Source organism: Bidens hawaiensis, unplaced genomic scaffold (genome assembly GCF_021521415.1).
Source record: "Bidens hawaiensis isolate Kalapana, Puna unplaced genomic scaffold, B.hawaiensis_p1.1 tig00018412_1, whole genome shotgun sequence".
Lineage (NCBI taxonomy): Eukaryota > Viridiplantae > Streptophyta > Magnoliopsida > Asterales > Asteraceae > Bidens > Bidens hawaiensis.
Window position 1 is genome coordinate 229,078 of NW_027492777.1, and position 14,439 is coordinate 243,516.

Below are 14,439 nucleotides of genomic sequence, written 5' to 3' on the forward strand. Positions count from 1 at the left end.
CAAACTGTCAAAATTCACAACTTCACATGCGGATGAGGTGATAAAAAAACCGGACTTGAAAAAAAGCTCAGAGCCGGGTTTTTTTATACCCGGTATGCATTTTGTTACCAAAACTCGAACTCGAAACCGGCCCGATTTATACCTGGGAAAACCGAAAATCGGAACCAGTTCCATATCTAAAACCGGGTGTTTAAAATACCATATCTATACCAGAAATTGCCTGATAAATACCTAAAAATACCCGAAAGATACCCAAAAAAGTGCAGCCCCATAAAAACCCCGATCTATACCCAAAACATACTGAAAATGGTGTTTTTTCAATACCTGGTATACCCGACCCGAACACGATGCATAGGGTATGGTTTTTAAATGCAGTACTCAGACCCGAACGCGACTTGGGTATGGCCAGTACCCGATCTACCCGAAACCGAGTATTAGGAAAACCCTGAGGTGAGCTGAGCTTCCAGCCTCCCATCAGAATTCCGACAAATGGATTTGGGCTGGGCCTGTTGACAAATATATGGGCTCATAAGATAATTACCAAAACTCATACTCGAAACTGAGTTTTTCAAATACCCGATCTATACCAGAAATTATCTGATAAATACTTGAAAAATACCATATAGATACCCCAAAAAGTGAAGCCCCATAAACAACCCAATCTATACCCGAAACAAGCAAAAAAAATGAAAATAGGGTTTTTTCAATACTCGGAAATTGGGTGTTCAAATACCCGGTTTATAATACACGGTTCATGTCCGACCTGCCCGGTGCATAGGGTATGGTTTTTAGAGACGATACCCGGACCTGAACGCGACCCGGGTATGGCCAATACCCGGTCATACCCGAAACCGGGTATTAGGAAAAACACGATTTGTACACCTCTAGAGGTGGGCATAGAACCCAATTTTGGACCTAACCCGGGTGTATCCTAACTCGCAAGTATGAACCGGGTTTCAGTTTAGAGAAACCGTACCCGGACCCACCGGTTCCACCTCTAACGGGTGAAAACCCATACCCAACCCAATCAAAACCCGACAAAACCAAACAAAAACCCAACCATATCTGGAATTGGTTCGTATCCGGTTTCCGTAAAAACCATGTATGCCATCCACTATGAGCTAGGTAGTAGGTACTAGCTTAGATTTAGAGCAGGTGCATTCTTAAATCTTTACCTACACTTGGAAAAAATGTAATACATTTACTAACTATTTTATAAATATATTAGAAAACATGTATAACTTAATATATAATTTAGTTTCGAGAATACATCCATTACTAGGGAGGTGTATTTAATAACAGATAGGTGATGGTGAGTAGAGGGGGGGGAGGGGGATGGTGAGCAGAGATATGAAGGTGACATGTGACATAAGAGATCTTTATAAATTATATATTTTAAAAGTATAGATATAGATATAAAGTTTAGAGTATTACACTTTATATACATGTACATGTTTTATGACACAATATAGAATTATAGATATAAATATAGATAAAGTAGATATACACATAGAGAGAAAGCTAGAAGTGTTACATATGTTACATATGTTACATATAGATATATAAGTTTCAAGTGTTACATATTTTATACGTTTACGTGTTTTTTGACAACCTCAAGAATACTTTCAATAACCATACGTATCCCAAACAAAGCTATAAATAGGGTCCGAGGATGGTGGAATTTCGGCAAAATGTACCTCTAGCCCAGAGGATCGAGAAACTACTTCTAGAGTTCTAGTAAGACCCCCGACTCCAAAACTGTATTTTGTCACGGATAATTTCCGATGTTTAAAAGCAAGATTGAGCATCTTATTACAACATGTATACATGCCTCTACAGCTACTTAATTAACATGTCATTTGCACTTCCGATGGGAATATCCTTATGGATGATCATTGGCCACAATGCAAACCAGAACAGTATAAGGTATTCAGTCGTCTTTCTTCAGTTAACACGTCGATATTGGTAGGGTTCTTGGTAAAGCTTATCGCGGTGGCAAGAGTAAAAGATGCAGCATATGAAGATTTTTATTATAATTTCAAGCTGGTGATTCATGTTCAATATAAATTCTACAGTAAAGAAAATATTTAAAGATCAACCTTGGAAGATCAAGGATGAAGCTATTCTAAAAGATAAAAATTTTAAAAGTCTTGATTAAGGTATAAATAGACCTTCCGATCTTAGTCAAAGAAGTGGAGCCCCTAGGTGGTATACTCCGCATTAATCTTCACGTAGTCATAACTTAAATCACATCCCCAAGCTACTCCCGTTCCCGGTCCATCCCCTATAGAAGTCATAATTTAAAAATATAAGATAAGAATGGTGTTAAGAAAACTGTTAAAAGTGCTTAACCAAGAAACATACCTATGGAAATTTGTATTTTAACAGTGCCATGAGCATCACCAGCCTCCTTGAGGTAATCACTAGCTGCTGACCTGAAAAAAGCCCAGGTTTTGTAGCATTTAACAATTAACATATATCCGTTTGTGTGTATAACTGTATATGTATGGATGTGAGTGTATTACCTGTCAAATGAGAGTGGTTGACCTCCCTCCATAAGTAAGATATCCCCAAGTGCTATTCTGAGTGCATTTGAGTCGAATGGAATTCCTGCATACCCTGCAGCGCAAGCAATCCGTCCCCAATTTGGATCCCGACCATAGATTGCAGCCTGTAATGAAACGAACGCATCATTTATTATGAATTATCCAACGTTAAACCTTAACATAAGTTGTATATTTTAAAAGATGCATAAACTATCATGCCTTGGTAAGTGAAGAAGACGCCAAAGAGCGTGCAATCTTTGCTGCTTCAGCTTCACTGCCTGCGCCAGTAACCGACACCTGCACACAATTGGCTTCTATAAACACAATATACAGCAATAACTGTTTGCACAATATTTTTAGTGCATAACTGTCAAACTTTTATTATACGGTTTGCCAAACAAATTATGATCATGTTATGCAGACCTCTACAAGGCATGTTGCGCCTTCTCCATCCCAGGCTATTGATTTAGCAAGTCCTTGCATTACCTGAAGATCAAGCAACAAACATAGATGTAAATTGAGCAAATTATGTGCAAAATACATAAACTTTCAGATAAAAGTTGACATTTTTACATACTGCATCAAGACATGTTTGTAATTGTGTTGCCTCGGAACTGTGCAGTGCAGATATCTTGTTTGATCCAGATAGACCACTAGCCAACGCAATGATGGTATCATTGGTGCTTGTATCTCCATCTACCTACAAAGTTTGACAGATAGTTAAATGTCTAAAATACCCCTCCATACTCATCAAACAGAACAAAGTTTATTTTAAAATGGTAACACTCACTGTAATCTGGTTAAAACTTCGATTTACAGCAATCTGTACCATCTTTCTCCAGACATCAGAATCTACAAGAGCATCAGTTGTTATAACCTGAAAATTAAAAGGCAGAAATGAGAAAAGACCATTTCAGACTATTAGTTTTCTATTTTAATAAACTATTTACAGCATGTTACATACACCAAGAAGTGTTCCCATATTTGGGTGGATCATTCCGGAACCTTTTGCCATTCCCCCTATTCTTATGCGGGTGCCACCAACCTGTAAAATATCATCAGAACATGTGCAAATAAGCAAAAACAATTTCCTATTCTTCCAATAAATGATTATTCATATAACTAACATATCTATACATACCTCAAACTCTACTGCCACACTCTTGCTCACAAGATCGGTTGTTGTTATTGCCACAGAAGCAGAATCTGCTCTGCAAACGGATCGTTAAAATTTTATTAATTGAAATTATCAATTTAAATTATGAAAGAAAATAATAATAATAATAATCAATAAAGGATAAAACAAAAACATAATCTGACAGCATGATTATGAATTAGAACATTATGCTTCAACGCTTGATGAAAGCAAACTAATTAATTTAGGAAGTGAATTGAGAAGAGGCTCCTGCACATAACATGATAAATTAATCACGTGCTTAAAAAGTTAACATTAAATTATTATTATTATGATTATTATATACCTTCTTTATTCGTTGCCCTATCACACCAGTCGATTCTATCAAAATTTCATCTGCATTCACTTGAAGTAACTGTAGAATTGACAAATATCAGCATCATTTGTATCATGTAATTAGAAAACATAAAAAAAATAAAAGACTACCAATTTTCAGTATTTCACATACCTTAGAAAGAGCATTTGAACAATCAATTACATCTTGGTAACCTGCATCCCCCTGTAAGTCGTCATATTATTTACCAAATTTAGACTCACCATACAAGTTTCATAAATCATAAATTTAAATCAAATATTCCAAGTAAAAGTTACCGTTGCTGCGTTTGCTTGACCAGCATTTATCAACACCGCACGAGCCTAAAACGTGGCATAATCAATATCAGTATAATATGTTCAAAGAGTTTTGGTACTCAAAAACATAGTTATAGAGAACTAGAAACTCACTGTTTTAGATTTTTCTAAAACTTTTTTGCGTAAAGAACAGGTGCAGCTGCAACCACATTTTTAGTAAATGTCCCTGGAGAAAGTCAAACAATGGCATGTCAGAGGTCAATTGCAGGTCAACCTAAGCAGATAATAGATTAGTACAAACCTGCAGCTACAGCATCTACATCACAAGTGACGAGTGCAAGATCAGGCTTCTCTCCCAAAGCTCTCAATCCACCATACATTCCTGCAGCTTTGAATCCCTCAGCAGCAGTAACTCCACCATCAATCTTTAGAATTAAAATCATTTATCCAAGATCATATCAAATTAAGAAAACAAAAGGTCAGCATTATGTTAATAAAAGAACTCATATGCTAAAAGCATGGCAGGGACATTATGTTAATAAAAGTATTGCACAAAATATAGACTATTTCAGTTGTGTTTGTAAGTAGGGGTCCAAGCGAAACAAACAACTCAAGATCGAATTGACTGTCACACCCTCAAATTCCACTAACGGAGTTTTACCGTCAAAGGGTGTGAACTAACAGGATCGGAATCATCAGTTATAATCAAACCATAAAAACGTTTAAATGAAATTAAGTGCGGAAGCGTAAAAACCAAAAGACAAAAGTTGCGTCACGCAGGACGACTTAAAAACCCAAGTAATAATAGTTAAAACATGTTTGCATATCAGAATGTTCAAAAACCATGCATGATCCTATACCGCGCGCCCGCCTCGGCTACCTGAGAATAACATACTAAAAGTGTCAACACAAGGTTGGTGAGTTCACAAGTTTAAATAAAATAAAGCGTTTAGCGTTTGCGTTCAGCGTTTTGCGTTACCAGATAGTGTTAAATCAATTATATATCGATAGGTAGCTAGCCTATACAACAAGTATTACTAAGTGTTCGACACCGAAGCTGACTGTTTATCAAGTGCCTTGTCACCAGGTCATCCAGACCATGGTACGTGTTAGCCAAAATTACACCCGCTCGACATCCGGTCGAGTTTAGCGTTGGGTGGGGTTTGTCAAACCCAGTAGTACTACTCAACAGTGACTCGCTATTCCAAATATTAACCGGTTCGATGTGTAGGACTTCAAATGTTTCGTTTGCCACTTAGCCTTTACAAGTGATATATAATTTACTAACAAAATCTTAAATGCGTTTATCGGAGTATGTTATCTCCCCCAAGTGAAAAGCGTTTAAAACAGTTTAAAGGGGTAAGTGAAACTCACTGTTTGCGAAGAATTCCCAAAATAAATCACCAAGTGATGCGCGTCACAGAAAACTCTCTCTAGCGTTCTAAAACAACAAGGAGATTTTCTAAGTATCGGAACTAATATCGAGTCTCTAGACCCGGCACATAATTCCTAATCACAAGATACGTTTCGTGTTTGTTTGTGAATCGTGTGTGACTTAACGAGTACATTTGTGATACGATACGTGTGTGAGCAATTATTTACGTGTCATGTATTAATAATGTACATCACTAGCAATTACTCCCCGTAAGGGCAATTTGGTCACACGTAACAATTAACTAGCAATTATTCCCCGCAAGGGCAATTTGGTCAAAACACGACAACTATTTAGCAAGTATTCCCCGCATGGGCAAATTGGTCAAAACATAACAATTAACTAGCAATTATCATGTTTCATGCATTTTCACAAAATTCAGCAGCTAGTTTCACCGAGACAGAAATTCTACTTGAAAGATTGTACTATTCCACCGATCATAGCATCTCAACTAATTTACCAAAAATCATCACTAAAGCATGCATGTGTTAGGTTTCCAGAACATATTTTATTTTATTTTTATTCCACATAGATTTCTCATAATGATCAAAACACTACAGCAAGCTCATAACAGTCAAATTCATGCGCAACAGAATGTTATTTGAAATTCCCGTTAAATGAAAAATCCAACAAATGCAAGACCACTTGGGTTAGGTTCCTAACTCAATAAGTCAACTTCCAGAAGTGGAACCAACCCAATTGGTCTCGTAGTTCATGAGATATAACATTTACAAAACAACCTAACAGCAGGTCTAACAACTCAGCTTTGCACAACGTTTTTGTAAAATCATAAAGGTTAACTTTTACACGTCCAAAAATTGCAAATTTATATTCTTTAGAAACTAGACTCAACCTAGTTTACTGTAGTATCAATAATCTCAACCAATTTTCACATTTACACCCCGATACAGTCAATTGAACATCAACAACACAATCTGTCCAGAAACTGTTTGCAACAAAACTCAACATATTAACCATCTATAGACTATAATCCGTTCATATAACACTCTAGACACCATAATCACTATCCATGCACATCAATTACACCATACATACATGGTTAGGGTTTTATTTGATCTCAAAATCAAGACACAACAATTAACATGTAACAATATCAATTCTAGTTATCAAATCATCATCAATACATCATCAAATCAAACAAAGATCATATGAACACAATATATGAAATTTCCAGATTTTAGGGTTTATAATTAACCCATTCAAACTCAAAATTAAGCATGTAAAATACATAGGATAGTTGTTTATACCTTCCTAGCACCTTAATCTTCGATTAAACTTGAAAGATCTTGTGTATATGTGTGTGTGTGATTGACGGCAGCCAAGAACAAGGGGGGAGGGGGGCCGATCGGTCTAGAGGGAGGGAGAGGGAGTGTTAGGGTTTAGGTTTATATTATTATTTATAATAACATGTTACATCTAGGTCCCTCAACTTCTAATTTGCACTTTTCTAGCTTATTTTAACTAGCTTTTGTTTCTTGTTTAGTATCATACATAATATAATCAAGTAACACATATGTCTAACACATAATTATCACATAATTATTGTTTTGACGTTTTTCGTTTATTCACCAATTGTTTGCGTCAACTCGTTTGCGTTTCGGTGCAATTTCCGAAAGACTACACATGTAGTAAGTGTCAAGCGTCATTTAAACCCTAGTTTAAATGTAATGAGGTGTGCGTTACAGATTCAATGATCTTAAGTTTGAATTGACGGAGTTGAGTTAACGGAGTTAACCTGAAATTGACGATTGTCACATTGACAAATAACTCAAATCAAGCCTGAGCCTCAAATAAAGATCGTTTAGTTATTGAGCCCGAGCTCATGCCTTGTATGGGGGAGATAATTTAGGCTCGTCGAGCCTTGTGTATGTTTAAGTTTTAACTATTTTATGATTGTTTATATTAATTTCACACTACACAGCCGAGCTCAATACCAGTTTTGGCTCCTTCAAGATACTGCACGAGACAGAGCTTGAAGAACAACTCATGAACCAAGCTTTAGAAAAAGAGCACGAAACGAGCCGAGCTCAAGCTCTCTTAAGTCAAAACAAGCCAAGCTTGGGCTCAGCTCGGCTCGTTTAAAGCCCTATTTGTAAGAGTTCATGAAATCCAACAACACAATCGGCTGATATAATTTATAGTGAAATCCATTACTTGCTTCCATGGTCCTTCAGGCAAAAATATTGGAGCTGCTGGGATAAACTTTGATGCCTCTTTTACAACAGATGACATGGCAAGTACCCGAAAATCTCTTTTTGGAGAAGTAAACGAACCTAATAGCTGCAGAAAAGCACAGAAATATGTTCATGCAAAAATTGTTGGTTAAGACCTAAAGCTATCTTGTGTTACGGTATCATAACCATTACATGCTTTTAGTTACACCTAAAGCTATCTCAACCTCAAATTTCAAGGTATAATCAGCTTACTTTAATCTATCTTTGATCAGACTACAAAACTGAATAATAAGACTGAATAATAATCTCAGTTGTGTTTCAAAGTAGCTAGTTTTACATTCCGCAATAGTGCAATATTTTGAATCAAGTGATTCAGATTATGGTTAAGACATAAAAATGACTTATTAACATGGCCTTTGAATTTTGTCCATTTTAATGGTGATATGATCAATACCTAAAATGCATAAATTAATTAACATTTGAATGAACACTGACCTTTGGAGAATTGAAGTGTGAGTGTGAAGGTTTAAGGGTAACGAATTGGAGAGAAACACACAATGACATGGCTTTCTTTCTTGTAGTCGGCGGACAGGGTTCTACTAGCAGAAGCAGCAAAGTGTTGCAGTTGCTTCCAAGTGCGCTAGTGGGGTTGCTGGAGGTCATGTAATGGCTTTTAACTTTTAACTTTAACCACCGACTTTTTACTCTGATTTTTTTTCTACTTTGACCTTGAAAGTCAAACTTTTGTTACCAAAGCCCATAATCAATCATGATTCATGCATGACACTTGTATGTTTCGAATTATGCATATTAGGTTTATTATTTTTTAAAACCGGATATATTATTAAAACTAGCAAGGAGCTAGAGCTCAATGCAACAAAACAGAAAAAACAAAATTAAATAATTAAAAAGAGGAATTTAAATAATTAAAGCGGCTACAGTACTCCTAGTCGAGAGTTCTCAACTTAGCCCGGTTCTTGATCCAAAGAAAGAACGAGTCCTTTATGTCACCAACGGCCTTGCTCACGGAAGGGGGGAATGTGTTGAAAACTAACACGTTTCTTGAAAGTCATAGTAATTTTATTGCTTTTAGTCAAATGCAGCTTGTTTCGGTACTCTAATAATTCTAAACCAAAGAACATTGAGCAGGAGGAGGAATCTTCACCCAAAGATAGATTTGCATCGAGATTATAAAAACAAAGTTACAAAAACACGAGTAAATGCATATTAGCGTGTATATTACTTTAACGCGATTTTTTTCTTTACATCTTCATAGTATACTTTTAATATTTGTTTCTATGTCAAATTGCCACTTCTATGTAGAAGATAAACGTCCTTAGGCCATTTCACTTATGTGTTTCGGAAGTTATAAGATAATATTTCAAACAATAGTTTTGGAAATGTCGGGATACAATACCAAGGTTGGCAGACAAACTTGAATCTGATGGATAAATCAAAAATTTTTTAGACATGTAACAACATGGATATTCGATTATAAGGTTAGATTTAAAACTTTCATAGGTATAAGACGGGTATGGTATTTGGTGATACTTACTGATTCAATTACAATAAATTCATTTATATGAATTAAATTTGTAATTTATTTAAAAAAAGAATACATAATAATAATAATAATAACTAGTAAGTAGATGCGAGGAGATCTGTTATGGATAACGGTAATCCCACTCCCACCACCAAATAAGAGTAAGAACAACAGCTGAAACTCTTATTCATTCCATGGCGCTTCTGCTGCAATCATCATCTCCAGCAGCTGGCAGTTGTACTCGTCATCATCAATCGTCATTAACAAACCACAATCCATTCATATTCCACACCACATCCTTCAATTTCAATAAAATCAAACACAACAGCATCAAACATCGCTGCTTCCGCATTCGCGCTTCAGCAACTCTAGAATCCACCAATGGCGCTGTCACCGTATCCGTCGGAGTCGATTCCACCAACTCTACTTCTTACGGCAGACAGTACTTCCCACTCGCTGCAGTTGTTGGACAGGTAGGTACTCACTACCTATCTCATTTATTATATTATGTCCATCACTTAGCCTAGATTATTATTATTATTATTATTATTATTATTATTAACTTATTATTATTATTATGTTTATATAATAATGTCTTTATATGTAGGATGCTATTAAAACTGCTCTTTTGCTTGGGGCTATTGATCGTGAGATCGGAGGCATTGCTATCTCCGGCAAACGAGGTACCGCCAAAACTGTTATGGCGCGCGGACTGCACGCCATTCTCCCTCCTATCGAGGTTGTTGTTGGATCCTTTTCAAATGCTGATCCATCCTGTCCTGAAGAGTAAGTAAGCTTACCTTACCAAAGCTTGTTAATGTTTATATATTTCACTTTACAATCACTTGATCCTATGATACACATTTACATAATGGAAAATTTATGAATTATGCATTTTGTTCAAATTATTATCCAAAGTAGGTATAGGAGTTTTACTATTCAAAACTAATCAATAAAGATAATAGGACAATTACATTAAGACACATAAGCTTGTTAGGCTCCATTAGGCACCATTTGGGCTAACACTGAAAACCATGAAATGCAATAGGATAGAGTGCTTAGGCTCCAGAGGTGCCTAAGCATTAGCGCCCTGACTTAATCCTATCCTAAACAGAGTTGGCTCCAGCCTAGCCCAATTATTTCCCTCTAGGCTCCTACGCGGCCGGTTTTGCACACATGTCAGAAAAGGGTTCAAACACGTTAGCTTTCCACTGTTTACAGTGTTGGCCCAATGGAGCCTAACCATCTTATGCGTCTTATAGTGATTGGTATATTTTCTTGACTGACTAGTTCTGAAAAGTAATTATTTCATGCCTATTTTAGATAAAAAAAAATTTATCAACATGCCTTTTTAGAAAATTTTCCTTTACATAATCTCATTTAGCAATCTTTATGTTACAAACCAGTAACAAACTTTATGTTCTTATGTTAGGTGGGAAGATGGGCTTGCTGATAAAGTGGAATATGACTCTTCTGGTAACATCAAGACTCAAGTAGTCAGATCACCATTCGTGCAGGTAGTTTCAGTTGGAAAGCTTTTTGATACTTTACTAATTACCACTATCATCTTCTTTATATGTTACTTTTTTATGCAGATTCCACTTGGTGTTACAGAAGATCGATTAATTGGATCTGTTGATGTTGAGGAGTCTGTGAGAACTGGAACCACTGTATTCCAGCCTGGGCTTTTGGCTGAAGCACACAGAGGAGTTCTTTATGTTGATGAAATCAACTTACTGGATGAGGGAATAAGTAATTTGCTTCTTAATGTATTGACTGATGGTGTTAATATTGTTGAAAGAGAAGGAATTAGCTTTCGCCACCCGTGCAAACCGTTGTTAATTGCTACTTATAATCCAGAAGAGGGTGCTGTACGTGAACATCTACTGGACCGTATCGCAATCAATTTAAGGTAGACTTCTTAGTTGCACATGGTTTATATATGAATTTAAGGTAGAATTTGTTGGCCTTTATAAGTTTCTATCAATGAAATCTTGATTCTGCAGTGCAGATCTTCCAATAAGTTTTGAGGATCGTGTTGCTGCAGTAGGGATTGCAACACAGTTTCAAGAACAAAGTAATGAGGTTTTTAAAATGATGGAGGAAGAAACTGACTCTGCAAAGACTCAGGTACTCATGCAACCGACTCTTCAATCTATTCTAGTTTATTTTTAATATTTTCATGTTAAAATAGTTTAACTTGAGTATGCACAATGCGATTTACCTACAACTTATCAAAGCGGAGTAGACAGCACAGCATACATAACTGTAATAATAGTATTTGTGGCTAAATGGTGCATTAACTGATGGTTAAATATGTTACAAAACATTTTGCGTGCTGTTTTTTTACAGATTATTTTGGCAAGGGAATATTTGATGGATGTAACAGTTAGTAGAGAGCAATTGAAATACCTTGTGATGGAAGCTCTTCGTGGTGGTTGCCAGGTTATCCTTGTGTTAATCCTAATATTAGACATCTCCCAATAACAGGGCAAATCAAATTAAATTAGGAAAAAACAGAGATGATTGAACAGGATAATGGTAACAAACTTTTGATGGCTGTACAGGGACACAGGGCTGAACTATATGCTGCACGAGTTGCCAAATGTTTGGCTGCTTTTGAAGGTCGTGAAAAAGTCAATGTGGATGACCTGAAGAAAGCTGTAAGCTCTTGCTATATTTTGTTATGCTTTTTGCATATTAACGAAAAGGAATAACTACACGATATATTATATAAAGGCACTAGATTGAGATATTATCTTTGTATATTGTAAGATACAAGTTTATAATATAGAAACTATCAGCAAGTTTTTCCATTATACAAATAAAGTGTTATGTTTTTAATCTAATGGGATACAATACCACATGGTTAATCATCTAAACTTGAACAACTGGACATAATTCAAGCAAAAGAGATAACATAGCCCATTTTATTCAACAACTGGCATTTCACCAGTACCATAAAAGGATGTCGGTTAAATTTCATCATTTCACTTTCTGGCTATGTAATGGCAGGTAGAACTTGTAATTCTTCCTCGTTCAATATTAACTGAGACACCACCAGACCAGCAACAACAGCAACCGCCACCCCCTCCACCCCCGCCACAAAATCAGGATTCTGAGGGCCAAGAAGAAGAGGAAGAGGTCTCAACTTCAAATAAACCTAAAATGATCAAATTATTGTTCTTATTAAACTGTTGCCACTTTTGGGTGTATGCTGATAATGGGAGCTTTGTTGTATTAGCAGGAAGAAGATAATGAAGATAATGAAAACGATGAGGAGAATGAACAGCAGCCAGAGATACCTGAAGAATTTATCTTTGATGCAGAAGGGGGTCTCGTGGATGATAAGCTTCTTTTTTTTGCCCAACAAGCACAAAGGAAAAAGGGGAAAGCCGGCAGGGCGAAGAATGTAATTTTCTCAGAGGACAGAGGTCGATATATTAAACCAATGCTTCCAAAGGTAACAGATTTCACAGATTCTCATAATCATTTGAGTTTTTTTAGTAAACCTTATATGTTGACTTTAAACAGGGGCCGGTTAAACGTTTAGCTGTTGATGCAACATTAAGAGCAGCTGCACCGTATCAAAAATTGCGTAGGGAAAAAGACTCGCAAAAGATTAGAAAAGTTTTTGTAGAGAAAACAGATATGAGAGCTAAAAGAATGGCCCGTAAAGCAGGAGCATTGGTAAGTTAACTACCTCTTGATGTTCATAGGGTTACAAACAAATGAAATTATGTAAATGTGTTTTTTGTTTCTAATATAAGTTCCTTTTTACACGTGACACAGGTTATATTTGTAGTTGATGCTAGTGGAAGCATGGCATTAAACCGAATGCAGAATGCAAAAGGTGCGGCACTTAAACTATTAGCAGAGAGCTATACAAGTAGAGATCAGGTAATAATGTGGTTCTTTGCAACCCTTCATTTTATGTGTTACAATAATCTGAATGTCTCTTTTTTCAAAATTGTTGAAAACCAACAGGTTGCAATAATTCCATTTCGTGGAGACGCTGCAGAAGTTCTTCTGCCACCTTCTAGATCCATCTCTATGGCTCGAAAACGACTCGAGAGACTTCCGTGTGGTGGAGGATCTCCACTTGCTCATGGACTCACCACGGTAAATTTATAAAATTATGGTCCTATTTTCTAACAGAAATTACTTATTTATTTATTTATATATTCATTTTTTATGGTTATTTGGAATGTGGTAAGGCGGTTCGGGTTGGGATGAATGCAGAGAAAAGTGGAGATGTGGGGCGTATAATGATTGTAGCAATAACGGACGGCAGAGCAAATATTTCACTCCAAAGATCCAATGATCCTGAAATGGCTTCAGATGCACCAAAGCCTTCTTCTCAAGAATTAAAGGTAATTTCATTTATAATAAGAAAAAGATACACAAAATAACAACATATTGGATATTGATTGATTCTGTTATCTGGTATTTGAAGGATGAGATACTTGAAGTGGCTGGTAAAATTTACAAAGCAGGAATGTCGCTGCTCGTAATTGATACAGAAAATAAGTTTGTTTCAACTGGTTTTGCCAAAGAGATTGCGCGAGTGGCTCAAGGTATGAGTTTGTGATACCAAACTGTTGTGTAATTTGGTTGATAGCTGAAATTTATGTTGTTAATTTACCAGGGAAATATTATTATCTGCCTAATGCTTCGGATGCTGTTATATCTGCTGCAACAAAGGATGCTTTATCAAGTTTAAAGAACTCTTGAATCATATAAATTGTAGTTTATCTGTTGTGGTATTTGTTTTCACTAAATGTGAGACAAAGCTGATAGATTGGTATCATACAATGTTTTTTGAGCATGTTCATATTGTAACTTGTGGTGTATATCCATGTGTGAAACAATTTGTTGTTTTGAGACCTGTGTTAAGGCGGATTCGGTCATTTTTTGAGGATGAAACTCTGTTGGGTCAGGTCTATTTGACACAGACA

General features: G+C 36.2%; 1 protein-coding gene and 1 pseudogene across 2 annotated transcripts; one reads left to right on the plus strand and one right to left on the minus strand.

Moving 5' to 3' along the window:
- Positions 1 to 2,196: 2,196 nt before the first annotated feature.
- On the minus strand, positions 2,197 to 8,523 carry LOC143555904 (arginine biosynthesis bifunctional protein ArgJ, chloroplastic-like; annotated as a pseudogene). Its single transcript, XR_013139281.1, has 17 exons — positions 8,434 to 8,523; positions 7,919 to 8,044; positions 4,613 to 4,736; positions 4,465 to 4,537; positions 4,333 to 4,377; positions 4,190 to 4,240; positions 4,028 to 4,096; positions 3,892 to 3,951; positions 3,688 to 3,756; positions 3,511 to 3,591; positions 3,337 to 3,423; positions 3,124 to 3,246; positions 2,970 to 3,032; positions 2,766 to 2,843; positions 2,526 to 2,671; positions 2,365 to 2,435; positions 2,197 to 2,284 (listed from the first exon to the last, which is right to left on the minus strand). The product of XR_013139281.1 is annotated as an arginine biosynthesis bifunctional protein ArgJ, chloroplastic-like (transcript).
- A 1,242-nt stretch (positions 8,524 to 9,765) lies between these two features.
- On the plus strand, positions 9,766 to 14,334 carry LOC143555912 (magnesium-chelatase subunit ChlD, chloroplastic-like). Its single transcript, XM_077045379.1, has 15 exons — positions 9,766 to 9,954; positions 10,089 to 10,267; positions 10,914 to 10,998; positions 11,077 to 11,393; positions 11,488 to 11,611; positions 11,834 to 11,926; positions 12,049 to 12,144; positions 12,497 to 12,625; positions 12,729 to 12,944; positions 13,016 to 13,171; positions 13,274 to 13,381; positions 13,469 to 13,603; positions 13,699 to 13,854; positions 13,938 to 14,058; positions 14,130 to 14,334. The coding sequence occupies exons 2-15, from the start codon at positions 10,182 to 10,184 to the stop codon at positions 14,213 to 14,215; spliced, it is 1,908 nt and encodes a 635-aa protein (XP_076901494.1). The 5' UTR covers positions 9,766 to 9,954; positions 10,089 to 10,181; the 3' UTR covers positions 14,216 to 14,334.
- Positions 14,335 to 14,439: the final 105 nt, after the last annotated feature.

What these genes read in the sequence shown, in the direction of transcription:
- LOC143555912 (XM_077045379.1), top strand. Translation starts at nt 10,182, where the DNA reads ATGGCGCGCGGACTGCACGCCATTCTCCCTCCTATCGAGGTTGTTGTT. An exon ending in TTAAACCAATGCTTCCAAAG is followed by an intron (nt 12,945 to 13,015) that starts GTAACAGATTTC and finishes GACTTTAAACAG; the next exon opens with GGGCCGGTTAAACGTTTAGC. An exon ending in CCCGTAAAGCAGGAGCATTG is followed by an intron (nt 13,172 to 13,273) that starts GTAAGTTAACTA and finishes CACGTGACACAG; the next exon opens with GTTATATTTGTAGTTGATGC.